This window comes from Hirundo rustica, chromosome 2, assembly GCF_015227805.2.
Source record: "Hirundo rustica isolate bHirRus1 chromosome 2, bHirRus1.pri.v3, whole genome shotgun sequence".
NCBI lineage: Eukaryota > Metazoa > Chordata > Aves > Passeriformes > Hirundinidae > Hirundo > Hirundo rustica.
The window spans coordinates 112,733,042-112,748,197 of NC_053451.1; the positions used below are offsets into that span (position 1 = coordinate 112,733,042).

General features: G+C 37.7%; 1 protein-coding gene across 6 annotated transcripts in view; it reads right to left on the reverse strand.

Annotated features, from left to right (window-relative positions):
* Positions 1-1,086: 1,086 nt before the first annotated feature.
* EFHC2 (EF-hand domain containing 2) overlaps positions 1,087-15,156 on the reverse strand; it is a 57,408-nt gene continuing 43,338 nt past the window's right edge. For 2 of the 6 annotated variants that reach the window (XM_040057268.2, XM_040057275.2), the window contains 4 exons: positions 10,936-11,133; positions 10,255-10,347; positions 3,142-3,247; positions 1,087-1,521 (listed from right to left, as the gene is read on the reverse strand). In XM_040057268.2, coding sequence (XP_039913202.1) covers positions 1,426-1,521; positions 3,142-3,247; positions 10,255-10,347; positions 10,936-11,133 — 493 coding nt within the window. In that variant the 3' untranslated portion in view covers positions 1,087-1,425. The remainder of the gene's footprint in view (positions 1,522-3,141; positions 3,248-10,254; positions 10,348-10,935; positions 11,134-15,156) is intronic. The other 4 variants (XM_040057271.2, XM_040057273.2, XM_040057270.2 and 1 more) reach the window with 3 other exon arrangements.

Sequence of the window (15,156 nt, forward strand, 5' to 3'; positions counted from 1 at the left end):
CAGATATTTCTTGTCATAGAAGCAACCATTTTCCTCTTTTGGATCAAAAAGCAATTCATCGTCTTGTCTACAACTTGGAGCACTTTAGGTTTTTGCCTTTTTCATTTTGAGCCTCTGGACACAGACACTTCTTCACCATTTTATTGCTATCCCTCCTCAGCAGCAGCAACATCATTATGCCTTGTCTCAAGACCTTCTAGACTGCAAAAAAAGGCAAGGAGCTGTCAAAAGCTGCATGTGTTGCCATATGGTACAAAAAGAATAAGAATTTCATTTACATTATCATGCGGAAGTGTAGAAAGGTATTTCTATATAGAATCATAAGGGGGATCTCCAAGTTTCAAAAAAAATCACTATTGTCTTTCCCTCAGTTTGAGGAATATAGATACATTGAATTCCCATCTTTCCAAATCAAACAATTCCTCCCCAAAACTGTAATTTCAGATTAAAGGGAAAAAAAGGGTTCTAAGCCTTCCCAGACACCAGAAGAGGTGCACTGGCTCACACCTCTTCCCTTTCCCCAGTGGAATCTCATGGATGAATCAGCTCCACCGTTCTTCAGAGTGGGATGATTACTCCTCTCATAAAAGCATGAAGTAAACCCAGATCTAATCATGGCTTTGAGCTAGAATAAGCTTTAAAAGGTACAAAAATGCTAACAGGAATTCCATTAAGCCATGGAGAAAGAGAAGGGCATCAATGAATTTTCAAAGGGCAAGTACAGTTCTGCCACAAGAACGCTGCACACTGAAATTGCACTGAAACCCCTTCTCTGAAACCCAAGTAAAGCTGGGTGGGACTAACATCGAGTCATACCTAAAACAAAAAGCAAGAACTGACAGCTTCTGTGCCATGCCTGCAAAACATTTGCTTGCACTTTGGAATGCTATAATTATCTCTGATACCAGAGCAGCTTTATAGCACGCAAAAACCTTGCTGGCGTTTCCTCCGCGAAATAACCAACTTTGACACGAACAGCACTCGAGCATCACCACGGGGATAGAGCAAAACCACAGATACGAGCTGAAGAGCAAGGAGGAAACGTGAATGGAATGGCATTATTGTGCTAACGCAGTCCAACCCAATTTTAAGAGGTCATCCAACCACGTTTGTTTGCAGAACAAAGCAGGGTCAGTCAGATTTTGCACTGTTTGACTCAAAGATTTCTCAATACTCGCAAATTCTCCATGCAACCAGACGGAGATTAGAGGATCTAGTTTTAATTATGCTTGTATAAGTATGACAGAGTGCTGTTGATTTAGAAAGAGTTCCAAAAATACACAAGTATACATCTCATCTCTGTTGGAACAAGAAATTGAATGCAATAAAGCCTGTATCTGATTTTTTCTTATTTTACAAGAAATGTTTTCTGTATCTCTCTAAATAATCTTCAGAGCTGAAGCACCAATCTTAAATCAGATGAGATTATTCTTCCTTGCCAAACAGATCATCCAGAAGAGCAGGGTATCTGATCCCAGTCACGGGAGGGGATCGTGGTAGCTGGTTCCAGATATCTTCCCTCTGAAATTAGTAACCCAGAGAATATCTTAGGATATAATAATGAAAACAAGAATCATTACAAGCTGCTCAATGTAAGACTGAATGAGCTGCTTCAATTCCTCCCACAAATCTGTGAAAAAATGGGTCTTTATATAGCGCATCTTCTTAAAAAATTACAACATGTACATTCTTATGAACGTTGCAAAATATGTTATTAAAAGTATTTTCTATAATTAACCCTTTTGCAGACATTTTTAAATTAGATAATGCTATATTTTCTTCATTAAAATGCTTATACTTCAAATTCTTGAAAGTCATCTATGTCTCCTACAAAATAATGAGATAAAGAGAAGGAATAAAAAAAAAAAAGCCAGCTAAATAAGCACCACTCTGCTGAAATCTATCTGTCAAATACAGGTACTGTAGCCTCAAAATACTGCTATTAATTAGTGATAAGTCACGCCCAGAATGACAATTAAATTCCAAAGCTGATCAAATTTAGAACTTTTCTTGTCTCTGATTTTTTCCAATTTGTAGTTACCTCTCTTAAAATATGAAGTATTTAATAGTTGCTTAAGCACGGAATTCATCTGTAAAAACAAAGAATACCCCCTCAATAAAAGCTTAAAAAACACCATGATCCCCAGGACTGCTGTATAAAATGTGGAAGGGCTTTGAGTTTATCTGTAGAAGAAAGAAAAATTCTTCACAAAGAGAAAGCAAAAATAAGCAATCATTGAAAGCAGAGCAAACCAACAGCCCTGAGCCCCAGTTAAATACCACCAACAGTCTGAGATGCTACAGAAGAAAGTCTTGGAAAGTCAGGCAGGAGTGAGGAGTCAGGAGCACAGTGCCTGAGGAATACTGGTTTAAACAATGCCACGAGTATACTTGAATTTCAAGGAATGTTGTGTTTCTAAATGGTCTGAACACAATCAAACACATTCTGTACAATACATTGGCCAGGCCAGAACAGCAAAATGATGTGTTGGCAGAAGGCCTTTGGATTTATCTGCTACAAAGTATTTAAAATTCAGCATAATTGCCTTATGGACCTTCTATTTTAAAATGTTCCACTCAGCACAAGACGGCAAGATCAGATTAGTCTCTGCAGTTTGTTGATACTGCATTTTTATTTACCCTAAGTAGCAGGCTGAAGATATACAAAGTTGATCCATCAGTTCTTTTCTCTGTGCATGCCTACCAGAGATGTGGTGTGTTATGTACAGGTTTCTGAGGAGTTATACAAAATGCAGAGCTATTTTCTGCATATGTGTCAGCGCAGCTTAAAGTATATTCTGACTACCTCAGCAAGTGAACAGATCATTTGACATGTGACAATGATATTTGTGGGGAAAACAGAACTTATGCCCACTGCCCACATATAAATACACCTGCTTCCCCTTCTGTTTTTATTTTTTCTTCTATAAAATGTCCCAGAGATGTGATACCTACTAGGCACATCCTCATCCCTGTTTGACTTCTCTGTTTCATCCTAAACCTCTCTATCAAACCTATTAAAAAATAATTACTTGAAGAAAACAGGTAAAAATACACAAATATGAAAAAAATGTTGTAGAGTGTGTTGGCTAAAAGAGTCCTGTTAAAGTTGGAGAAATTATATTGAGACACTGATTTTACCTTGGGTGGCTCCTTTACCTCCACAAAAGTACGGACTTGATTCTCTCTCCAGTTCAGTCCATGAATAAGTATTCTATAGTCTATTTGCTTTTGGTTATCTTCAAACCTGAGCAGAATATCCATGAGATGACTCAAGGTTAAAGGGGATTTTTAACAAATTTATGTCATGTTATCTACAGCATAGTAATCATTACCTTTGGTATAATACTTTTTATACTTTATTCCCAAACACTGGCAGGAGTGAAAAAAAGGTACAAAATGTCAGGAACTCCTATATTATACATTCTTTTCCATATTCTTACACCTTATTATTGGCTCTTATAGTAGAATTCAACTTCAAGTTTCACTTTATTTCAACTATTTTCATTTTAGTTTTGAAGCATTGCCCAGGCTTTTCCAACACTGATCTCCCAGCTTTTGACCAAGAGTTGGGATGATCAGTGTATGATTGCTCTGTGTAGAAAAGATACAGAATTATACAGGAGACCTGTGCCATAACACAACTAACCCACTTTATTATGACTTCTATAATCATCTCCTGAAAATAAGTAATCCTTCAGGAATGCTGTTTGCACACATCTTGGGATCCATTTGCAATTGACAAAGACACAGCTTGCTAACGTATCAAATAACAGCCAGATTTTAAAATCATTTGGCAACAGGTTTATGGCATTGTTCTGTATTTCTATGGATCAATAGGTGTATTTGTATCAGTGGTGGCTGTCCCCTAAAAGCATGGAGATATATATGCTGCCAGCTAAGGTCTACAGGTATGTGTGGAAAATGCTATTTCCCTCCCTCAGATTTCTAAAATCCTTACCCTGCACTAATAAGCCCCATGGGAACAGATTTATAAGTCCCTTCATCCTTCTGCCATTGATTTGGAAGAAGCAGCTTCAGAAATAAAAGTCCTCAGCTCAGCAGAACACTGAGGTGATTCAGGCCCTTGGGAACCACTGCTCTTTCAGCCAAATGTTGAAAGACACCTTTGGGCTGAAGCTTGAAAAGAACAGCTGGAATGCTCTGCAATAAATCCAGCACTGGCAGCTCCTGAAGGACACCTGTCTCACCCAACACCACCCACCTGCAAAAGAGACCCAGCTTGGGCACAAAAATATGGCCTGGCAGTGTCTGTGCCTCACTGGGGTCCAGAGAGAGACACAACCACAGAGGAAGGCTCAACACCTCTTATCTGGTGGGAGACTCCAGGTTAAACAATTCTGCCCTGCCATCTGGTGAGACAAAAACTACTGCACAGGGAACAAGTATTTCAGAAAATCATTTCGCCTTGTCCTTAATGAAACAGCAGTGCACAAAACACAGGCCCCAAAACCCTTCAGTCAGTGCAGAGGGGTCTAAAAAAAATTAAGCATGAAGGCACTTTAAGGGAGAATTTACAGCATAAACTTGGAAAACAATATCTGGTGATAAAAATAAACTGCAATAAACTGCAACTCATCCTTTCCTTCTCTTCCCCCCGCACCTTTCATTTAATAGTCAGCAGGAAAGATAATAATAAAATATACTGAGAGCCATAAACAGAGATGGCAGCGATAAGCTGGAATGTTAAGTACAGTGAGCTATGCTGAAGATGAAAGCAAAGTCAAAGAATGCTACTGTTACCAGAATTAAATGGAGCCTGAAACACCGCCATGAGAAACCCTCCTGTGACAGCCCGCTTCTTTATCATAGTTCACACAAAAGTTAACATTTCCATAAAGCCTTACTTTTGGGGAATATATCCAATATACAAGAAAATTACCATTCCCACTTCCAGTGAGTTCTTAATTTCAGGGTGGGGTTGCTGTTTGTTTGTTTTGTTTGTTTGTTTGTGGGTTTTTTGCAGGTGGCAATAGGGAAAAGAAGTTTTGCATGAGATGTAATAAGACAATCAAAAAGCTTATGCCTCTTGGAAAAATAATGGCACACAGACTGGAATTTCAGAACTATTGGGACAAATTATTTTTTCCTTCTACTATTATGTAGTTACCTTTTGCTCATCGTGAAAAGTCAAAAGATTAATTCTACCACCAAGATGCTGAACTGTATAAGCAGGATTTTTAAACAAAGAACAAATGAAGGTGTGCAACTACTTAAACTTTCTGCTGAGGCACCAAAGTTGAGGAAAGCATTGCTTCTGCTTTTGACAAACATTTACAAGGAGAAAAGTCCTTTGATGTGACAGCACTAGTGAGCTGAGATGACAGTAGGGGTTTGAAATTATCTACAACCGAGAATTGTAACATGGGCAAAGGAAATGGGATTCCTAAATCCCATAAATAAATATCTACAGAAAGCATCTTAACATAATACTTCAGAATAACCCAGGGAAAAAAAAAAAAATCTTCTTGCTAGAACTTTTTACTGCTGTGACTTATTGTATAAATCTACTGAAAGTCCACACTAGAGATTTGGCACTGAGCATCCAGATGGACTGAGGAGATGTTATCAATTTGTGCATTATTAGGACAGAAATGTCATACATTTCAGTGGCTGGAGTTAATAATGCTGAGACAGACAGTGCTCTTCAGAAAAGGAAATTAGATTTGTCTTATCAAGAAGATGCACCAAAGATAGCTTTAAACCACCCTTCTCTTCAGTTTTGTCCTGTTACTTCAGCAATGCATGGGATTTTAGACTATGAAAGTCACTCCTCCATCCCTATCACAGTTTGCAGAGCTTTTTATTTTCTTTATCATTACAGAAATAATCGCACATATCTGCTTCTAAAAATACATTCATAATTAAATACTCCAGCTAGGTGAAAAATCTGGTCAAATCACATTATGATCATTCCTGAGGATGCTTTGGTGAGTAAAGGTTACTTACTAATAAGTTTTTCTTTCCCATCAAGAAATCTCTACCCCAAAGATTTATGGGAAAGTCTAACATCCATGCAGAGGTGTGTGTTTTTTTTGTTTTTAATTCCTTCATTTCAAACATTTATTAACAAATTAATCTGATAATACTAAGGAAATACTAAACTAAGGAAATAACAGAGCAGAAGCATCTGCTGCTTTAAGCTTAGAGAAAATGTTGGGATTCTTCAGCCTGTTTGATACCCTCTTTGCAATACAGTTTTATAGGGACTAAATTGTCACAGCTATACACCTAAATTGTCATAAACTGCTCATATTAAAGGACTTGAACAGGAAGAACAAGAAGTCACTATTAAATAATAATGTCTACCGCCTCTTTTTTCAAATTTATATTTATACATTTACTCACGTCTTAAACAACCATGAATTGAACCATTAGCTCCTCAGCAAACTGAGTAACAGGAATAATTTGTCTTAAGAGATTCAAATATGAATTCTAGAGAGCCTTTTAATCACAAACAGCACAGGGAGTCTCAGGCACCAAAGGTAACAAGAAGGCAGCAGGAGAAAGATCTTGTGATTGTTTCCACTGCTGCTCCTGGACACTTGCTGTAGCAGGAAAAGAGGGTTTGCTTCCTGAAAGTAAAAGGGCAGCCCTAAAAAAACCCTTACAGGTAGGAAACCAGGTAAAAAAAAAATATTACCCAACCACAATCCTGGGAACAATTGAGCAGGCAGGAGTGGCCTGGCCTGGCGGTGATTTGAGAACTGGGATAACCGTGTTGGAGGCTCTCTGTCATCAGGCACTGCTACCTGAGGGACTGGAGATTCACCTTTTCAAAACAGACTCACCCCAGCAGTGTAGAGACGTGAAAAACCACACAGCTGCTTATAATTGAAATAAAAAAGGATAATTTTAAAAACCTACAATTAACAACTAAATTAATGCAGAATAATCAACATGTAATGCTTGTAAACTTGTCATACATTCTTCTCTCAATTTTTTCCTTCCTTATCTGCCAGCTGTTTATACATCCTCCAGGGAAGGACTGCTTCTTTTTAAGTCCTTGTTAGCATCAATTTAGCATAGCAGTAAATAAAAATAACAGAGAAAACAAAAACAAAAACAACAAAAAAAAACCCCACAACAAAAACAAGCAACCAAACAAAAAAAAAAAAAAAAAACCCTAAAGTAATTACTTAAGCTCTTTGGCAAAAATTATTTATTAAACAAACTGTAATTGTTCATTATGCCTAAATTCACTATGCCATAAATTTAAAGACATGTTTATCATGACTACTGTAGTCTTCTAACAAAAACAACTGTGTACCATCTGCATTGCTTAATACAGTGTGATTAAATTCTGTATTGTTCTGTGATTTAAAAAGTAAGTGAGAAAATGCTGATGGAGAAATCAAATATTTTTTAATATGCCAGCTCAAGAATATTGGAAAAACATTCACATTGTTGGGTACCTAAATCCTACTATTTCAACATACCACAATTAAAAACATAAATTTACACGAGATGGACAATATAAAAGGTCTTATGAAACCTCAGTTTTTGTGCTAACTCTGCCTTCACTCCATGGCAACTGAGTGGTCTTTGGGTACAGTAAACAAAGCTTTGGGTCATTTGGAGGTGACCACAACATGAGACAGTAATTTCTAGTCCTATCCCATGCTTTTAATAAGTGACAGATCCTTGCAGTGTAATTTACAAATCCAAATAATAAATACTTTAAGAGTACTACCTTTCAAAATAGAATAATAGAGTCATTAAGTCCTGGAGAAAGTCTTTGCCACCTAATCTCAGATAGCAAAGCTGAATAAACACAGAGCTTCAGCCTTCAACTATTATCTGATCACATTGTCCAGCATCATTTTATAGCTGAATAGGGTCCAGCTAGTGCATTAGCTATATACACTGATTTTGTGGGAATCTGTCCAGCAACTTTTATTGTACCACTTTCTTCCTTCATAAATACAGATACACAGAGTAGGACCACTACTTGTTTTCAAAATATCAGTGGGGAGGAGAGGGAGGAGAGGGAGGAGAGGGAGGAGAGGGAGGAGAGGGAGGAGAGGGAGGAGAGGGAGGAGAGGGAGGAGAGGGAGGAGAGGGAGGAGAGGGAGGAGAGGGAGGAGAGGGAGGAGAGGGAGGAGGGAAACTGTTGACAAACTTGGCCCACACTGAATTGCAAACTCCCCAGGAATGAGACTGCACTCCATTAACAATAAACCGGCCTGTTTCATAATTCTTCAATGCTGAAGAAAACTACAGGAAGCAGAAAGAAAGGCAAAGTCTAAATCTCATTAAAATGACCCAACTCTTCAATTTACAGACTACTGGAAATAGCCTGCAAATAGAGTTCAAAAAAATATTTCCCTGTCTCTGCACCCTCATAAAATAATCAACTTCCCAAGCAGTGCCAAGTGCACACACGATGAAGAATATGACAACGTTCCTCATTACCTGCAGTGCTGTGACAGCTCCTACACTGCCACCTTTGAATGAGCTGATGCTGTAGTTTAGAAGTGCCTTACACAAGGCTCTCTGTCAAGTGAAGCACTTCCCACCCTGATTTCTGAGGCCCAGCTTCACACCATTCTCATCTACCTTCCTCATACAGAAATCTGTAACACAGGCTGGCCTCAGCCCTTTTAGAAACTAAGGAAAAAATGGATGGGATTTTAGAAATGCAGCTCTGATGCAGGCTGGGGAGATAACTCTCTCCTCCACCACCTACAGAAAGAACCTACAACAGCTGAAACCTCATCCAGCTGCCAAGGGTACCTTGCTAAAGTTGGGTGAAATCCAGCCCTTGATCTCCTCCCTGTGTTCTCAGCTTATCTCTGACTTTTATTATAGTGTACTGGGCTTTTTCTTTTTAACTGCCTACACTCACTCCTTAGGAAAGCAGAGGTTCAGGGCACAAAAGCTTTCCCTGGTATAAATTCACAAACAATAAACATGTCCTTAGAGCCCAGGATGTGTCTGGCTTGTCTGCTTCTATCACAACTGAGTTAGTACATAAAGGAGAATTTCCAGTGCCTTGTTGTGCATCTATTCCAGTTCAGCCCTTAAGAAGTGGAATCTGTAAGAACCCCCCTTGTCTGAAATGGGATGTCAATTGTCCTATTGTGTTGGGCAGTGTGGTGGGAGTTCTAAAATATCAGCTGTAGATCATTGTTAAAATTCAGACATTTCTGAAGACAAATGCTTATAACTCAGTGTCAGAAGTGATGAACAGCAGTTTGAAGAAGCTTTATCAAAGTGGATTCCAGATTTCTGCCTGACAGGGGCCTTTTCATTATTTACTAAGCCCAGATACTTAATTTTCAACTCCTCCTAAAATCAAGAAATATATTTACCTGAAAGCATCTAACATGACAGAAAACGAGATCTGTTCCTGTTTTTAACGCAGTGTGAAAGCACAGACAAAACATGTGATTTAAGGACTCCCCTCAAGGGAAAGAAGAAAGCAGTAAGCATGCATTTAAACCTGCTACCAGAAAATCTGGTCAGGAAAACCAAACTCAATAAGATGTGAATGTTTAGAGCACCACAGCTTACTCTGAACTCTAGTCTTTAATACAAGTGCACTAAACAGTAGTTCTTGTCACTTCTATTCCCATTTATACAGCTAGCAAAGGAATTTGTTTCAAAAAACCTAAATGTGCTATGGAAAAGTACCAATGCCAACACTCCTTTTCCTTTTTAAAAATGACAATAAAATATGTTTCATGTGAGATTAATAGGAGTAGCAAACTCAATTTTTTTTTTTTTTTTAACTACTCATCAATAGTAAGTCGATGTTTATCAAGTAGACTGTCTACTTGAAAAAGACACTTCATTGTATTGATGATAGTGTGCTCCCTGGAACTCACACAAAGTGCTTCCATAAGATTATTGTTTTTTACCTCACATCTATACACAGGAACAACTAAAGCAAAAAAAAAAAAAAAAAGTGAATCTCATTGAAAATGATAAGAATCAGTAACTGACTGGAAAGATTAATTCCACAGAATTCTGCCAAACCCCAGATGATTTACCATGCCAGGCAAAATGAAGAGAAGTTGCTAAGATGAATGCATCTCTGTTGATCATAAATATTCTATAAATAAGAAAGTCTGTGTGTGTGTGTGTGTTTGTGTGTGTAGGGACAAAATCTTCATCATGGAATGATTCATATGAGATAAATGACAAACTCTCAGGATTTGTGTCTGCAGTAGATATTTAGCATTGATTTGCACCCATGCATGCTGGTCACACCATCTGCCCTTAAGTTACCTGGTCAGTAAAGTTTCTAGAAGATCATCAGGAAGTGGCAACTTAAAGGATTTGAAAATAGTCCTGCAAGTCTCATAGGGCAACATTCCAGACCTGCACATCAGAAAAAGAGGGGTAGAAATATACATTAGGTATTTTCCAGGTTTCCTCCAAATGAATGTTTCTGTGCATAGGAAAACATGTGAGGAATATCAGGATAGAGAAAAAGACAACAAAGTTTTATGAAATTTTATTATTACAAAGCTGAGAAACTTGAAGGTCACACTGTAACCTTTCTCTTACTGAGATCCTCAGTGATTCTCTGTGATTCTTTATTTGTGACATCAGAGAACAAAAAGGCAAATGAGTCACATAAAGAATCCAAATTCTTTCTTTTCTTTCCCCCTTAAACCACTCTTTTTTTTCCTCTCTGATTTAAAATCCTTTGTTTTGCCTGTGAACTGGTATCTGATGTCACAGAATGTTCAGTACAGCATCTACAATAAAAAGTCCACATACAAAATGTAAAATAGACAAAAAGGCTGTCCTCTTCTTGTCTATTGTCAAGTGCTGAGAGAGGCTTAACATTGCACATAATATTCTTTGGCCACAATATACCATTTGCTCAGCAACAAACAGAAGGTGTGGGTTTACAAAAAGAGCTTCTCAAATAACAGCTTGGGACAAAGAGAGGAAACTTACTTGTCTCGGTCGTTGTACAAAAACACTGCCATCAGTTGTTCAAAATATTCAAAGGTATTTTTCTTCAGTTTTTCTTGAGCCAGTGATAGGAGAAGGCACAGGTCTGTTTGACTGTCATCTCTCACGCCATAGTGACGCCCAAGAGTTATAATTTCATGTTCTGAAAATCCTCCACCAGCGACACTGACGATCCAATTTCTGTTCACAAAAACAACAACCCACATTAGTTTTATGTAAGTAAGTTAAAACTAGTTAATAATCACTATTTTTGGAGGCAGGATGTCCAAATTTCCTCAGTAGCTGTCTGTATGTACAAAAATGCATCCTAACCATGATGGAAGTGTTTCACCAGAGATGCCATACAGAGAATTACAACAAAACACAAGTTCCCCTGGCCAGAATATAAGACAAGAGGCAGCAGCAAGAGAGCTTACACTTGGATGATGTAAGTGGAAAATCAGATCCCATGCAGGGATGAGCCTGGGAGGTGCTCTCCCAAGGCTGTGTGTGCTGCTCAGACAAATCATCCCAGCCCAAGGAAGAAGAAATTTTCCCGGGATCCATCTGAGGGGACAGTGTCAGCTCCCTCAGCTGTAACAAGGCCTGTTGTCAAATCTGCATTAGTGTAGCTACATTGGCTCTGTGATCACAAACATCTGCCTCTGGTGCACTGACATTCAACCAGGCTCTTCAACAAGCAAGCATCAGCCTATGTGTCTCAGTCAAAATTAGATTAATTATATATATTACTTCTGGATAAACTGAACTAAGAATAAACTTCTCCATAATTGCTGGTGCAATTAGTGCTGTACCTTGTGATACCCATGAGGACACTGAATCACTGTGATTAAACACCAATCCTTGAAAACAAATGGAAGAAATTAGTAGCTATGAACAAAGTTCTGACACAAGACCTAAATGGCTGCCTGGAGAATACTTGAATTGTTGAATTAATCTGATGAGGGATCTCTCTAATATCCACATGTGAACTGAAAGCACAGACACTTAGGACCCCTCCAAATTTGCAAACTTTTAACAAGAAACATAGTTCTTCACTTGCTTCCTCTCAGAGGCATGTGTGGTCCTGTTCGAATTAAGGGATCACATCACGTAATATGATTGCACTTACACAATTATTAAAGAAAGGTTAAATACTGTAGAGTGTCTACTTTGATTCAACAGCTTCTTTTTTTCATAATAAATAAATCAGAATGATCTTTTATTTGCAATGGCAGGAAATAAATGCAAGGAAGTTATAAGTTGTTGACAGTAAGCAAACCTTATTTGAGATAACGCAAACTCAATGACCAGGAGCTGGTCCATCCACGAATATTATCTTTATCTTGTCAGTATTATTTTTCCACTTACTGGATATTATTATTTATATTGCAGCAGCATCCAGAGATCCAGTCAAAGCTGGAGCCTCCTTCCTGCAGCCTGCAATAAACACCACTGCACACACAAAGAGGACAATGCTGCCTGAGAAGCCTGGCAGGGCACTCCAGTGCTTGGGCTGGCAGAGCCGGGGGCTGTAGATAACATCAGCCATTTCCACAGATTGGATTTCCATGCATGGCACAGATTTGTCCGGTGTCAGGATTTTAAGTCTTTTATTTTCTCAATCCAGTCAGTGACAATCAAATCACAAAAACCCGCAGATAATATTATTTCACTTGGGAATTAAGGAAGATTTTAGTGATTGTGAAGGACTAATGAGTAAGACCCAAGACTGACAAACAGAATGATATCTAAACTCTCCCTGACAAAAAAAAAAAACCAAAAAGAAAACCCCCAAAAAACCACAACCAAAACCCAAGCTTCAATAATAATAATTGTTCCCACAACTTAGCAATCTCTTGTTTTACTTTTTTTTTTTTTTGTTCTAGAAGAATAAGACAGATTGCAATCTGAATTTATTACAGAAAGAAGGCATAATTAACTGCTCAAGAGAGCTGCTTCTCAAGCTGAATTGAAGATAGGCATCTTTGTTAGACCCACATGGTTCTTTGTCTCTAACAGCAAACAGCCCTGCCAGTAGCTTATGAGAAAAAACCAGACTGGATAGGGCTGTGTGATCAACAGGCATTTAAGTTTTAGTTATTTTTTAATTCTCTTTTTAACAAAGCTTTCAATAGTTCTAATGATAGCTTAGGGGATGGCTTCAGTGTACATCACACATTTATTTCCTGGATGAAGTACTGAAGACTTGGGTTCTCAAAGCAGTTAAATTGTATAATTACAATTCTCTTCACCACATCATACTTATAGATGTAGTTTTACATGCAGATTATATAAAATTACATAGGTGGAAAGGAAGAAATCTGAACAGCCAAATTCAGAGCACAGTAAAGCGTCAGCTGTATTTAAGATAAGGAAAGAGGATTATCATTGAAGCTGTCATACAGATAATTGCCTGTACTAAAAATAATCATTTGTTGTTAGTTATAGTCATGGCAGATTAAAAATAAACAGAGATGTACACAATAAGAAACTGAAAGAAATAAAATCTATTCACATAAAAGTATCTTGGAATTTTTATAAATATAAAGAAGTGCTCTTGTTTTTATCATTAAAAATGCTTATTTCCTTCTAAAATAAGACACACAGGTAATAATAATGAGAGCCTTTATATTAGTGGATGTAATACAAACTAACAGAAACAAAACCTATTATCACTACAGAGCACAAATGTTCCTTAGAGGCACATTCTTCCTCTGGCAGTGTGAACATCTCCTGTTCGACCTCAGGCCTTCCCTAGGAGGGATGGGGACCATTAAAGGGTGTTGAGACTGGCCCAGGTGAGCACTGAGGCCCACAAAACCCTGATTATTTGGGTTCCCCAGATTTCCTGCTCATGGAGAGGGCTCCTGCATTTTTTGTGGCTGAAACCAAGTCCCTCAGTACCACATGATCAGACATAGCTCTCTCCATGTCACAGAATAGCACCACCCTAAATTAAAGAGTTGAGCTGTTCACAGCTGCACAGATTATGTCCATGATTAAATTTACACCCAACAGAGCCTCTTCTGGATAAAATAAAAACCTTTCCATGCCATTTAAAAGCACAATCACCTAAAAGTTTGCTTCCCTAATTCTATCATACAAATGTTCTAAACCTTTGACTTGCTCTTAGTACATGCACAAAGTTTTGCAGATGATTATTTCATAATTTAAACTAAACCCACTTTTTTTTAAATTTTAAATAATTACCTTATACATAAATTAAAAACCTTTTCCAGGTGCCAGAAATTTTCTCCCATTAAACAGAACTTTCAATTTTCTCCCTTCTTATTCAAGTAATAACATCTTCCCTCTTAATGCAATTAAGAATTCAAAATCTTGCTTCTGCTGAGTAAAATATCAGAGTTCAGAAATATTTTGACCAAAAGCTGCCATAAACTGTGGCCTTTTTTAGTTTAAATCCTACCTTTAATTCACTTATTTTTCATTTCTGAATACCAGCTTGTTTTAATTTTACTTCCACTGTGAATTGCTGAGAGGACCTTCTGCTGATCCATTTCTTTTCTGAGATATTTCAGAAGCAATTCCTGCCTTGGTTAGCATTCCTATGCAGATGACATTCCATGCAATATTCATCTACTTACATGCTTTAGTTATTATGATAGTTCCTAAATAGTCAGTGTATTACATCTGTGCAAACAAAATGCTTCTAAGTAAAGATTTCTCCTCTGTTTCACATCATTAACCTTTATCAGTACTGTGCCCAACACAGTTCACACACTCAAGTGTTCTGGCTGTGGGATAAACTGAAATCAGTTTGTATTTGAACATGATTTCTTCTTTCAAGTGTCTCTACATCTGCCCATTGCCGTATCTGGATCATTCTCAGAATCCAGATTTCTGCTCCCTTTATTTATGCTTAAATTACTATCCAAGTATTAATTATTGTTCTCATTACTGCTTTCCTATCTTCCTTAAACATGCTTAGCACTGCCTTCTATAATCCCAATACACCTTAGTTCTACAGACTGTCTTCTTTACCAGTGGTTCAAAACCCAAACACCATTTTCAAGAGGCAACTTGAACATCCCTACTTGAATTTCAAAACTATTGTTTGACTCTCAGAGTGAACTTTTCTTTATCTTTCAGCATATATATTACTGCTGACTTGTGCCCTTTTTCACAACACTCTGTGTCAGCTCCATAAAAAGTAGACAGATTTCTGTTGTGCTTTTCGGCTTACTTGAAACTATTTTTTTT